The sequence below is a fragment of the Capsicum annuum genome, chromosome 4 (genome assembly GCF_002878395.1).
Source record: "Capsicum annuum cultivar UCD-10X-F1 chromosome 4, UCD10Xv1.1, whole genome shotgun sequence".
Lineage (NCBI taxonomy): Eukaryota > Viridiplantae > Streptophyta > Magnoliopsida > Solanales > Solanaceae > Capsicum > Capsicum annuum.
This window is the reverse complement of record NC_061114.1, coordinates 197,569,656-197,583,528: the sequence shown is the minus strand read 5'-3', so window position 1 is coordinate 197,583,528 and position 13,873 is coordinate 197,569,656. Positions and strand designations below refer to the sequence as shown.

The 13,873-nt window shown below is 37.6% G+C and overlaps 1 protein-coding gene across 2 annotated transcripts in view; it reads left to right on the top strand.

Moving 5' to 3' along the window:
• LOC107853493 (midasin) overlaps positions 1 to 13,873 on the top strand; it is a 64,737-nt gene that overhangs the window by 45,058 nt on the left and 5,806 nt on the right. For both annotated transcript variants that reach the window (XM_047410908.1, XM_047410907.1), the window contains exons 46-65: positions 2,076 to 2,189; positions 5,287 to 5,430; positions 5,612 to 5,791; positions 5,934 to 6,125; positions 6,248 to 6,349; positions 6,440 to 6,664; positions 6,774 to 6,896; positions 8,165 to 8,246; positions 8,327 to 8,457; positions 8,572 to 8,733; positions 8,952 to 9,027; positions 9,135 to 9,247; positions 11,438 to 11,517; positions 11,586 to 11,699; positions 11,855 to 11,923; positions 12,045 to 12,201; positions 12,746 to 12,906; positions 12,983 to 13,083; positions 13,188 to 13,420; positions 13,593 to 13,847. In XM_047410908.1, coding sequence (XP_047266864.1) covers positions 2,076 to 2,189; positions 5,287 to 5,430; positions 5,612 to 5,791; positions 5,934 to 6,125; positions 6,248 to 6,349; positions 6,440 to 6,664; positions 6,774 to 6,896; positions 8,165 to 8,246; positions 8,327 to 8,457; positions 8,572 to 8,733; positions 8,952 to 9,027; positions 9,135 to 9,247; positions 11,438 to 11,517; positions 11,586 to 11,699; positions 11,855 to 11,923; positions 12,045 to 12,201; positions 12,746 to 12,906; positions 12,983 to 13,083; positions 13,188 to 13,420; positions 13,593 to 13,847 — 2,814 coding nt within the window. The remainder of the gene's footprint in view (positions 1 to 2,075; positions 2,190 to 5,286; positions 5,431 to 5,611; positions 5,792 to 5,933; positions 6,126 to 6,247; positions 6,350 to 6,439; positions 6,665 to 6,773; positions 6,897 to 8,164; positions 8,247 to 8,326; positions 8,458 to 8,571; positions 8,734 to 8,951; positions 9,028 to 9,134; positions 9,248 to 11,437; positions 11,518 to 11,585; positions 11,700 to 11,854; positions 11,924 to 12,044; positions 12,202 to 12,745; positions 12,907 to 12,982; positions 13,084 to 13,187; positions 13,421 to 13,592; positions 13,848 to 13,873) is intronic.

Sequence of the window (13,873 nt, the reverse complement as noted above, 5' to 3'; positions counted from 1 at the left end):
TGAGAAGAAAATCCCCAAACTTCGAAAACAAGTGCTATGCACCCTACTTGAACTTAAAATTAATAGAATTAATTCAAGAGCTTAGATCAGAAGGTGATCTAGACCCCTATTCGAAGAAATTAGAGACACGTACAATAATTGGTAATTTAGTATAAGACTAATTACCTTCTTTAATTTACGATAATGAACCAAAGGTATCAAGGTAAAAAATTAATCTTACCTCTTAGAGGAATCATTCTTATAATGTAAGATAAATACCAAGTAGCCAACGCGCAAAGATGTAAAAAAGAGAAGCTCTCATTAATAATAGTGTTCTAACAAAAATAACCAAATCCACCCCTAGAAAGAAATCAAGTTAAAGAATTAATTTTACCTCTTAGAAGATTGTTCTTATATGGTTTAAGGATGAATCCCGAGTAGCCAACAGGCAAATGGTTAAAGTAGAGAAACTTTCAACAACAATAATGTTCTAATGAAAATTACAAAATCCGCCTATATTGGGAAAACCAAAGATCATTTCATCAGCCAATTTGTACCAAAAGTCAAACATTTCCTTCAGCCACTTTTTGGGCAAAAATCACACCTATTTCGTCGACTTACTGGTAGGCTTGGTTCTCATCTCTTTTTTTGAGGCAGAATTTTAGGCTCTTCTGTTGGGATCTATGTGGGTCCTTGCTCTTGGGCTCCATGTGGCTCCAATATTCCTCCTCTTGGACTGGGACAATGAAATACGTGTAGCACATAGTCCATTCTTCTCCGTTGCTCTTGGGTTCATTCTTGGACTTCTCTTCCACGATAAGCATCTTTTGATTTCCCATTGAAGCGTGTCAACCTTTAAGAAAGTTGTCTGAATGTACTCTTAACATAATTTATCATTGTTCCTATCTGCCTGCTTAACAATGAGAGAATGGAATAAGAGAGCGTGTAGAATATCAGATGTTTTGATATGTGTAACATTCATTGAAATTAATTTTCTAATTACCATAGTTTTCACCAAATGCACTTGGAGTCTTAACAATCATACTGGAAGAATTATAAATCTAGATGCATACATATTTGACTTCCTAGACTCTTGCCCAACCACATTGCACAGTAAGCCCCCCACCTCCCCTCCCAAAAAAAAAAAAAAAAGGAAGAAGATGCAACTTGAACCAAATTGTTTAAAGTTTACATTATTCATTAAAGTGGAAGAGTAAGAGTGGAGATTCCAACTCTTTATTCACATTCAATTTGTTGCCCCCGAGGCTCTTGGCTACAATGTTTGCGCTTTGTACTGTTCCAAAATCCTAGTTCCGACTGTATAGATAATTGAGAGTTTTGAGTATGTACTCCAATAAATTATATTGGAAAGTTGACATTATTCATATTAGGTGGTGGTGCGGTGATGTAGATGTTTTCGCCATATAGTAATTTGTACATTCTTTCATGGAAAAGAATCAAGTCTTAGCCATGCTAATCTCATCTGTGAGTAATGATACTAGAAGCCATTCTTTGACCTTAATTTTCAAACGGTGTGCAAAGACATTTCGTTGGCTATAGTCGATCAGGTTCTGCAAAATGTAGTAATGGAGTTGGTAAAGTAGGAGCACTAGAAGTACTAAAAGGATCGATTGACATGAAATTGTTAAACTGCCATCTTAATGTGTGTTGAGCTGTTTTTCTGGCTTAAGAATTGAAACAGGGAGAGAATACAAATTTGAGTTGAATACGTTTTCTGCATTATGATCTAATCATAGTCGGGTTAAGTTGAGGAAGTATCTCTTAGATGTTAGGTGTAAAGAATGGATCTTGGGCCTAACTCAACCTCAAAAGTTAGCTCATGCGGGGAGGATTGCCCAAGTCCATATAAGAAGACCAATTACCCATCCCTTTTCTGATGTGGGATACTTAACATTAAGCATTCCTTTTTTTAATTAAAATGGCAAGTGTAGATGTTACATTATATTTTATTTTTCGTAAATAAGAATGCAGGCTTAGTTTGATCCCCTTTTTTTGGGATGAATTACATTCTAAAAATAGCATGCCAGTTGTATGCCTTAATTCATTGTCTATATTCTATTGTTTCCACATTCCAGGTACGCAGTGATTGTGTCCATTTGGCTGGATCTTTTCAGTTGAGGGAACAAGATAGAGATAGATCAATATTGTTGGAAGATCTCAATGCTAAGCGGAAGAAACTGCAAAGAAAGGTCAGGAACTCCCTTAATTAGTTCAGATTTTACTATCCCTGGTGGTGGAATTTTGATCTGGGCTCTATAGCTGCCTAAAAACTCCGAAAAATTGTTGTTTGAAGTTTTTCCTGGTTGCAACCTTCCATACAGCGTCTTGTGTAAAGTAAGTTGAGTGTGTGGTGACCGATAAAAGTGGAGAAGGGGTAAAAATGAGTACCTACCCCCGCCTACCCCTTGTCCTTGGACGTAATTTACAATGTGTGGTGACCCGAATTACATTCAGTCTAGTTTACCAAACATGGCTGAAGTATACACTACATATACATTCAGTTGTATCATGTGTATATGTATGTATGTTGTATGTATAGGTAACGTATAGATATGCATATTATATGTATAGGTATGAATAGATGGGTATGTATAGGTATGCATATTATATGTATATACATGTGTTATGTATATTAGTATAATATATAAATGACCTATACATTCTACATATTCTACAAACTAGATAGCCCGAAGGTATTGGGCTGTAATTTTGTCAAAACTAAAACGTGTTGTAGTTTTATGGGAATACACTGGCTATGTTGTTGTTGTAAAATGTGTTGTAGATCCAAAATTAACAAAGACAGCACTTTATAGGCAACATTTTTTCTTTTAAATTCTTCCAAAAGCTGGATTTTGAACCCATCTAAATAATGTGTCAGCTTGGCACAACATCGTGCTGATGTGTCCATACAATCATTAAATCCAAGTGCTTATCAATAGTAACTGGACCATTCTTAGTAAAGCTCATTGTTATCTGTGGCAGCATGCAATGTTTTTTTTGTGTGTGTGTGTGGGGTGGGGGGCGTGGGGATAAATCAAGAAACAAATCAGTGTAAAGTAATTGTTATCAGCGCCTTTACTGGAGTTTAGGATTGAGCTGAATTTCATGGAAGATTTCTTCTTTTTCATGAGCTCTAGATCTTCTGGTTTGCAATCCTGCTTGTATTTTGTCGTTGCTGCACACTGTGATTTGAATTTGTTATTCGAATCCAATTTTCGTAAGGTTACGTACAAGGTAAGGGTAAGTCTGCGAGTACACCACCCTCCCTAGACCTGACTTGTTGGGATTTCACTGGGTATGCTGTTGTTGTACATCTGAATATGTGCAATATAATTTAAGCCAATAAACTGGGAATATATGGTGCCAGACCACCTCCATCCAAGCTGGAAGTAAGTTTTTTAAATCAACATTTCTTCTAGAAGTTACAAAGTAGATATACGGAAAACGATTTTGTTTTGGGACCTCCAAAATAAAAAAATAAAGGTTTTAAAATTGATTTGGGGTTTTATAAATCATCTTTAGAACTAGTAAGGTCTTACTTCCGCATTTGACTTTCAAATGGATATTTTGTCTTCAAATAAGATCTTTAGAACTACTATTGGTCTCAGTCAGCCCTAGCCTTTCTTTACATGTTCTACTTTTAATAGAGACGTAACATTCTTGGTTTCAAAAAGAGAGCATAATAATGCAAAATCTGTTAATGATTTTCTTCCCTATGATGGCAATTGTCAGTCATTTGGTTATACTTTTTGTTATGAATCGGGCAGAAATAAAGCAAACCACAAGCATAAAGAAAACAAGAACACACAGATTTACGTGGAAACCCTAGCGGGAAAAACCACGGACAGAGGCAAAGGAATTTCACTATGAAAGGAGAGGAGTACAATGTGGAGAGACGTAATTTCTGAATGATCAAAATCGACCCACTAATTGCACTTATATAATACGTGCATACAAGTAAGTCCTAGGCCTGATCCCTATGCTACCACCACAGACCCCATTGAAAATCACCAACATGGGTCGCACCGCGAAACTTTCTGGGCCGGATCAACAAAATTCGGGTCACAACTCTTCAACACTTTTGATGTCGTCATCTTAATACTTTAAAGTCATCTTCTTTATGGTGTTCTCATTAAAGAGATTTGAACTTTTCTGCTCTCATTTGCTTGAGATCTTTCACATATTAAAGACTCATTAGTGCTTGATAAATTTTGTATCTTCTCTTCTGGTGGCTGACGTTGCTAGTATAACCCCAAAAGCTTTCTTTCTTTTAGGACTGATAATTTATACTAAAGGAATTATAAATAAAGATGAGCATATCAGGACGACATAGCTATTAACTGTACGTTTCGTACTTGTTCAGGCTGCAACTACTTGGGGGGGGGGGGGGTGGAGGTGGTGATATTCCACACTTACAACAAGAACAATGCATCAAACCTTAATCTATTTGGGATCATCTTTTGCGCTATCTGAAACCACTTTGCATTCCCATGTTCAACAGCTTGGGGTCATCATTAGTTCATTACTATACTAGTTTTGCCTTGGTTGTCCACCTTCAACTGTCATTCCCTTTATCGAGGATTGGTACTGTTGAATATTGTTAAACATAATTGGTTGCTCACAACTTGAATTTTATTATTGCAATCTAAAGAGCAGCTTTAGTCTTAAATTCTTTATGCTCAATTTTTTCTGTTCACTCACTTTCTAGCAACTCTCTTGTTGCTTTTTGAAATTTCTGTTGCTTTTTGAAATTTCTCAAAGGCTCTCACACTTCCCACTTGATTAGTCACTACTTGCTTTTTCAACTCAAATGGCCACCTCTATTTATAGGTCGGTATTGAAGCATCTACACAGGGGTATCTGCTACACTCTTCGAGAATGCTCAGAGTCTTTATCTGAAATTAGAGTTCTAGAATTACTCTGGAGTTCTCATTCTAGAGTTTATTGATTCCTTTAAATTGCTTGAACATTCTTGAGTGATCATTTGAACCATCTAAAAATAACTCTGGCTCTGTACCTGCTTTAGGAAATAGATCTTATGTCCTATTTCAACACTAAAAGCTGGCTCCTGCGCTAAGAATTGTCCAAGAACATATAAAGTCTCAACAGGCATTCTTTTAACCAATGCAGGACACTCTAACAGAGTTATACATTTATTCTTTTCTGCTGGTTATTAAGTAGTGTACCTATATGAGCAAGTAGTTTAATCGATCATCATTTCTTGGAAACATGATTTTACGTGGTCCAGATTTATTCTTGCCTGACGGATTTAGTGTGCTTCTATAGATTGTTTTCCGCGCTGAACCTGAGAAATTCAAGGGAATGAAGGCAGTTTGCAAGGACTTCCTTGATTTCCTTGAGAATGTTGTCAAACAAGTTATTACTACTGTAAGTGTGGAAGAGATATCTGGCGAAGTGCGCAACTGGCAGGTAATTCTTGTTCCTCAAGTAGATAACTGCTTATTATTCTCTACTTATATTGGTATGTTACCAACGTAAATGTTTTCACTGAAAAAATCAACTTACTTCTAATCTATTTCAAATGATTGGATGAGGCTGTGTTGGAATGGCAATTTATTGTACAATGTCACACACTGAATTCATATTGCAGGAAATGGCCACTAGTGCCATAAAGCAGTTATCAAATGAATATTCTTCGTACATGGATGTAATTCAGCCACTACAGACGGCTATATATGAAATGAAATTGGGATTGTCTCTGGCTTTTTCTGGTGCCTTAAGTGAAAAGTATCTGCAGAAACTTGGAAAATTTGATATAGAATCTGTTCTGGTATTGCCTTTCATTCTTTTAATAATTTTTGATAAATGTCTTTAATTCTTTTCCATTGATCTTCATTTTCGTACACACACACATATGTATATATGTACCTGTTTATGTATTTATTTATACTTTTTTCTGCAATGGTGGAAAGGCTGCGGTTTATGCCTTTGTGAGATTCCCAAGAGGGTGTGCATCAAAATCTGTTTCGTTTAGTGCTGCTGACAATAAGTGCGCCAAGCTTTTGCGCTATGATATTGAACTTCCATCAATTATCTCAGCCCTTGATTTAAATTTGCTGGAGAATCTTATCAATTTTAAACAGAGAGTCGATAATGATAGCAAGGTTTGTGACTCTCTTTTATTGTTATGATTGTGTGTATCTTAATAATAGGAAAAATATCGTAACGTCATTCTCTTTTGGCTACTCGTGCTTTGCTCATTGAGCTTCTCTTCCATTTTTGACAGATGTCGTCCTTGCAACTGAGAATTGCAATGTATCAGAATGTTCTGATTCGCCTGTTGCATGCTGTTGTTAACGCCCACTTTCTGGATACACCGTCCTTTAAGGTGAGGACGCTTGTTGCTGATTGTTGGATGTATGTGCTTGCTATTATTCATCCCAAAATTATATGAACATAATTTGATATTCTTTTTCAGCTTGCGGATAGAATATTTGATGAGTTAGCAAGCAACTGGATGCGAATGAAACTTCAAGTCCGAACAACAGAAGATAATAAAGCTCAACAATTTAGGTTTAAACCACGTGCATTCAAGATAGACAATATGCTTGAGATTGACATATCAGCTCTTGGTAGTTTAGCTTCAGATGAATGTTTCTTAGAATGGAAAGAGTTCCACTCTAGACAAGAATATTCTGAGAAAGTAAGCATGCACTCTTGGTTTCTTTCTTTTATGCATCCAGTCATTGGGCTTTGCTTTGCTGTATCTCTTTCCTTGTGCTCATCAGTCTAATGTATCTCTATCCATATAGCTGAACTCTGACCAAGAACCAGAAGCTATCATGGACGATTGGAACTATATAGAAGACTCTAGTTTGAATGACATGATCCACGTTCACAATGAGTTATTTGGCTCAACTGATATATATCAATCTGTAAGTATGCATTGCTAGCTGTATGGATCTTTTTTTGATTTATTAGATAGGGAAGCTTTAAGCTGGACAGAGTTTAGTTTTCTAAGGGCTAGAGTTCATTTGGTGGATTTTTATGTTGAGCTGGGATTGCTTCGTTGTCTGAGACATGGTAGGTTCTGATTCCCATGATGAGGTATCTCTCTCCAGGCATGTAGGTGCAACTTTACCTGAGCCTAACTGATGATTACTGCCTTTTGATTTATTAGCACTCCTACATTTTAGTCTTAATAATATCAATGATAGATGCATGAGCTATATTTGATATGGGAACCTGCGCATCAATTTCATATAATTGTTTCCCACTTTCCTTATGGTATGTTATATAGCTATTTGGATGTATGTGTTTAACTATGTGGTAGTCAATAAGTGAATTCTTCTTTACTAACTGATCATGATATATGGTTCTTATCTCTCCAACGCGAGAAATTATTTATTAATTCAAGATGATACTGTTTGCCTGCTAACATTTCAGTGTTACATTTGTATGAGAGCTATCAAACTCTCGGATATAAAGCTGGTTGACACATTGCAATTCAGTGTGCAATGGTACTGAATTCACTTTCATTGTCAGGCTTGGAATTAATGCTTGTGCAGAGAGTTCTAATCTTATGTCAAATACCTATTCATTCTGTTCTGGCTTTCCCTATATGAAGTAGAATTAACTTGTTTCGTTAAGAACTCCATTAGATTATGTTTTCTTTCCTTATGGACCTGAATAATTAAGTTAGATGTAGTGAAAATCTATGTTGCTCAGAGTCTTCAAATATGTTGCTGGATGCGTGTAGGATCCTCTAAAAGTGGTACCTTTTTTGAGGATCCGACATGGGTGCGGCGACAGTTTGGAGAGTCCCGAGCAACATAGGTTAAAATGGGGACCTGCTCTTTCCTGTTTTTCTTAGGTCAGCCTAACTTGCTATGTGCTAAGTTTTAGTCTCTGAACGTCCTTCCAGCGCATGTCCTAAATTATTGAGATATTTCTATTTGCATCTGAAGCTCAGGTAGCCACGTATAGCATGTGCGTCTGTGTGGGAATGTAGAATTGCTGTAGTAATGAACACCCTTAAAATTGCACACACTTGTGTTTGTAAAATGTTATTATTTTGTTTTTATTTCTCTGTATCCATTATATACTCGGGAAAATTTGTTGATCACATAATTCATTTCTCTCTCTATATATGTATGTGTGTATGCGTTTGTGTTTAAATACTGATCATGGTGTTTGAATTCAGCCTGGATGTTTCCATGTATCTGATGCGAGCAGGTTGTCTTCCTTTACCGACTCTTACTCGTTGGGAACAAAAATGATTAGAGGTAAAAACGTGTTCTGTATGTGTTGATCGTTGTTATTATGGCAAAATTGGCTAAGGTCTGTGACATCTTAATGCTTGCAGATCTAGAAGGTTTACCATCTTCCTCTTTGGATGCAAAAATTGCACCAGAACACTTACTTCGCCTATGCATAGAGCATGAAACGAAGTTCTGTTCATCAAATAAGTCAGCCCTAAGATATAATTTTTACAAGGTTTTGATTGTTAATATCGTACTTCCTTTAAAATGCTTCTGCTTCTTTTCCTTCCTTTTGGTACACCTTGTCAAGACATTCATTTCAAAAAAATTCTTCTGAATGATGTGTTAGGAACCAAATTTCTCTATGTTGGCTAAAATGGTGGATCCATTAGCATCTCTTAAACAGCGAATGACTCTACTTTTGGAAGAACGGGATGAATATGCTCTTCATAGAATCTTGGATATAATTGAAATGAGCTTGGCTATGCCTCTTAATACCCCATTGGCTAAGGTAGTGTATTGTGCTATCATTTTCTTGTTTTGGTGAATCATTTTTCATACCAGGGTGGAGAAAAAATTGACTCTCTCTCTCTCTCTCTCTCTATTCTCTTCTCTTTTTGGGGGATTGGGAGGTGGTATCATTTTACTTTATCTTTTACACTCATGCTCGTGATGTCTTGTGAATTGCTGGTCAAATGCTCATTGTTTCTTTCTTTGCTTTCTTTGAAGGCGCTCTCTAGCTTAGAGTTTCTGCTTAGCAGAGTTCGGATGTTACAGGAAACTGTAGCAAAATTTCCGTTGTCTGGTAATTTACAAAACTTTTTTTTGATAACCATCTGATAATTTTAAACCATACGTTAACTTTATCCCTCTGTCATCTTTTCTGCCTATTAAAAAATGTCTGTTCCATAGATTATTTGGACCCCATATTTGCTCTGGTGTCCTCATGGTATAAGTTGGAGTTTGAATCCAGTCCTGCTCTGCTTGATGAAGTTGAAGATCAGTTTGAGAAGAATGCGGGGAAGGTAACTTCTTTTTCAGTTTTTGCCTGGTTTTTACTCAACCAGCCTCCAAGCATGCATGATTTTGCTCTCTTGCGGCTCTCTTTCTGAAAGACTTCAGAGCACTTGAACTGCTGGTATTAAATTTTATGGGTAAACGACAAGCTTGGGTGTCAATTCTATGTGTAGAGAGTCGTAATAATGATGTGAGCTGTGAGTCCAGGGAAAATTATGTTACGCAGACCAAATGAAAAAGCTATATATCTCAAGGCAGCCATGAAGTCTGGTAACCCACAATATATTGTTTTTAACTCCGGTCTGCCAGCTAACACTGCATTTAACAGAAACTAGTCACTTCTACAGTATGATGCCCGCCAAACTTAAGTATGTTCTTCTGATGAAAATAATTATATGGGATAATCTGATAACCTAGTAGAATTTGCATGGACTTATAGGTAACAATATTTAAAGGTTGTGGATACTCACAGTGTTATCAAAGGCGCGCATAAGCCCTAAAGTGAGGCTCAAAACGTGCTGAGAGTTTCGCCTTGCTTAATGTGCGTTTCAGTGTCATCATCAATTTTCTAAGGCATGCTTTTCCTTGCCAATGGGCCACTTCTTAAGAGGCGACACTAAACAATTGATATTTCACTTTATCGTAATATTTTTTCCATTTCTAAATTAGAGGTTAGAGGTGTGGAGACAGACCCTTGAGTCTAAACCGTTCAGGTTGAGCTGGAGCAAGACAGAATTTTTGGAATGGAAGTTTAATGACGTGGGGCAGGGGAGACAGACCCTTGAGTCTAAAAGGTTCAGATTGAGCAGGAGCAAGACAGAATATTTGGAATGCAAGTTTAATGACATGAGGCCGGAAGACGAGGTGGTAGTAAGATTGGATTCCCAGACGGTGTGTAAGAGGGATAGTTGGTGAACGATAAATTAGAGGTGTGGAGACAGACCCTTGAGTCTAAAAGGTTCAGATTGAGCAGGAGCAAGACAGAATATTTGGAATGCAAGTTTAATGACATGAGGCCGGAAGACGAGGTGGTAGTAAGATTGGATTCCCAGACGGTGTGTAAGAGGGATAGTTTCATGTATCTTGGGTCCATGATTTAGGGGAATGGTGAGATTGACGAGGATGTCTCCTACAGGGTGGTGAGATTCAGGTGCTGCCCAAGCTTAAAGGCAAATTCTACAGGGTGGCAGTCCGTCCGACCATGTTGTATGGAGCAAAATGTTGGCCAGTCAAGAACTCTCACATTCAAAAATTGAAGGTGGCGGAAGTGCGGATGTTGCGTTGGATGTGTGGGCTTAATAGGGGTGATAGAGTTCGAAATGAGACTATTCGGGAAAAGGTTGGAGTGGCTTCGGTGGAGGACAAGATGCGGGAAGTCCGATTGAGATGGTTCGGGCATGTGATAAGGAGGGGCACGAATGCCCCGGTTCGTAGGTGTGAGAAGCTTGCTTTAGATGGTTTCAGGCGGGGTAGGGGTAGGCCGAAGAAATACTGGAGAGAGGTGATCAGGCAGGGCATGGAGCAGTTACAGCTCACTGGGGACATAATCCTAAATAGGAAGATCTGGAGGATGCGGATTAGGATAGAAGGCTAGTGTCAGTTTGAGTCATTGGGGTAGGGCATTACTTGGTAGATGTATTATTCTTGCTAGGACACTTTGTTGCATGCTTTATTACGAATTTGTGTACTATTCTTCGTTTATTATTCCTTGTGGGTGGCGTATTTATGTCTTGACATCTTGTTCCATGCTTTATTAAGTATTTTTTTAATATTCCTTGTCTTGAACCGGGGGTCTATCGGAAACAGCCTTTATACTTCTCTTGAAGTAGTGGTATGGACTGTGTACATCTTACCCCCGACCCCACTATGTGGGAATACACAGGGTTTGCTGTTGTTGTTGTGTGTAGTGTCGGTGTTATCTGAAAGACAAACTTCTTGTTAAGTTATTTGGTGGCTTAAACATATTTGTGTTTTATATAACCATTAGCTCAAAGCATGTCACAGTGCTTATAAGCAAATGAAGTTTTACACATCGGCAGTAGACCTCTTGTTGGACTAGTGGTCTTTCTATCAGCACATCTACTTTTCTTCCACAGTTGCAGTCTCTCCTGAATGCTATTGAATTGCAGAATCTGTAGTATATGTTGTTAGATTACTTTTCAGTTGTATCAGATGTTGTTGTTTTCCTCAAACTGCAGTTGTGGTTGCCACTATATTCAGTTCTTCGACGTGAGCAGTCTACTGATATTGATGAATACAACCGATCTACAATTAGAAGGTATGTACACTCTTGGTTTTCTCTTAAATTTAATTCATCTTCGTCGCTAATGCTTGTCAAACATTCAGCCTGAAGGAGCTTATTGAGATGTCTAGCATCGGGGAGTTTAAGAAGCGCCTTCAGCTCCTGGTTGCTTTTCATGGGCATATTAGTGCTGGTTTAAGGAATGGAACCTATTCAAGGTAGAGGGAAAAAATTCCTTTTATGTATGTGAATGTGTTTATGTTCTGTAATTTCAAGCCAAATATGGCACAATAAAACATGATTATCATGTACAAACCGTGTACTTCTGTGTATATAAAGAATTGAAAATGCTGATTGGAGAAAAACTTTGCAGCCTTTGGCTGGAGGAAAGTGTTAAAATCCTCTACAACTGCTTTGGTTTCTACGCACAATTCTTGCCAATGTGAGTTCTCTGCTGCCTCATTAGAGAAGTTGATAATACACTTCAAGCTCTTTTCCATCATGTCTATTTAAAGTGATCTTGTTTTTTAAAATTCTCTCATCTCGTCTTTTTCTTGGACAAGGATTTTGGAGCACATTGGAACTAATAGAAGGAAAATCGAGGAAGAGGTAAATGAGCTTGTTAAGCTATGCAGATGGGAGCGCTTCGAAGATTACTTAAGCATAGAAAGCTCCAGGAGAACCAGGCAGAAGCTCAGAAAGATCATGCAGAAATACACTGTGAGTCATACTATTTTTGTCGAACTCATCTTAAAGTTGATTTCATCTCTCCATTTGTTGCTGCACTATTGGGACTGGGATTTGTGAAACCTATGTTAGCTGCATCCTTCTGGCTTGAGTTTAGTTAGCTTTTCCTTTTGATTTCCTTGTGCATGAGGAAAATTTAGTAGTTAATTCAGGTATTCTGTTTTGCTCTAATTGCCTCTCTTTCCAACTTTCTACTTGTACATTCAACTAAGCACCCATTACTCTGGGTTTGTACTTTGCCATCTTGCTCTTTAGAATTTACTTTTGGGTAGATTGTGATGTCAGTGTTCTCCTACACGTTCATATAACCAAACTTGACCTTCTAGTAGTTTCTTGCTTTTTTGTTGGTATGTATTTGTTATACTATTTTTGAGCTTGGAACATGGAATACAGTTGTCAATTCAAATTATCTCTGCACGATAAAGCTATACCTGTTGCATTCTTCGCAAATTGAACTAGTTTCTCTTATGTAAATATCTTTCTTGCTTTTCTCATACATTTTGATTTATTTTTGTAGGACCTGCTGCAGCAGCCTGTTATGCTTTTTATCAACCAAGAAATAAAACGAAGTGGGACAAATCCCCAAAGTACTGATGAACCTACTCTCTTGGATTCTTTTGAAAAGAGCAGATCTCTTCTAAATATTGTCCTAGATCAGAAGCAATCAACAGTGGACAGGTGATCCTGTCTCCATGTTCATGTCTGTTAATTAGTTTCCTTGAAGTCTTATTAACTTCCTGTTTTTCAACCACAGCCCTTCTTGGTTTTCTGATTGGTGGAAGAAAGTAGAGAATGCTGTACAAGGTTTGCACGTTGACGCATCAAGAGATACTGATGTGTCTAGGGTCGTAGAAGGTTTATTTTCTTCTTTTCTTTTGAGTGTGTTGATTCAGGCAACATATAAGTCCATATTTCCTTTAGTTGATGATTCTGAAAGTTGCAAATTCAAAATCAATCAGGGATTGCAAGTGTCATCAAGGATGGTCAGGGCTTCAAGTCTTCATGCCTGTTATATCTGAATGAGTGGAAACAACTCAGGCAAATAATTGAGGAAGTATGTGGTACTGCTATAGACTGTGTTGATGTGTGGGCGGATGCAAGCAAGAAAATGGGGAAGAGACGAGTGTTCTCGGATTTTCTGAAGCTCTTGGATAACTGTGGTCTATCTAAGCACAGAGCCTTGTTTATGGAGGTAAATTTAATTTTGTCCATGGTCTTCCAATAATATTTTCCTGCCCTTATTCACCATCATTTCTTCATTCAATTATTCATTGACTGAATTTTTTTCTTTGTTGTAATTTTTATCAAATCCAGTTTCTGATCTCTTCTAGCTCTTATTCTGATGTCCTTTTCATTGTGTACAGGAGCAGTGGAGAGTCAATATATTAATGTGCTGGTTCCTCCAGCCGTCTTATGATGTTCAACATCTACTGCCAACAAAAGGTCCACCGGCCTCTAAAGACTCTGAAGTTAGTCACGGACAACTCCAAAGTTCACTAGATAAGAGTTTGGAAACCAAATGGAAAGCAGCTAACCTGTACTATTTTAAGAGCATAAACTCAGTGCATGTTTTGCAGCAAATTTGCCTTAGTTTCCATAAGGATTTTACTCTTGAGCAGGTAACATACGTTAACTGATGTTACTT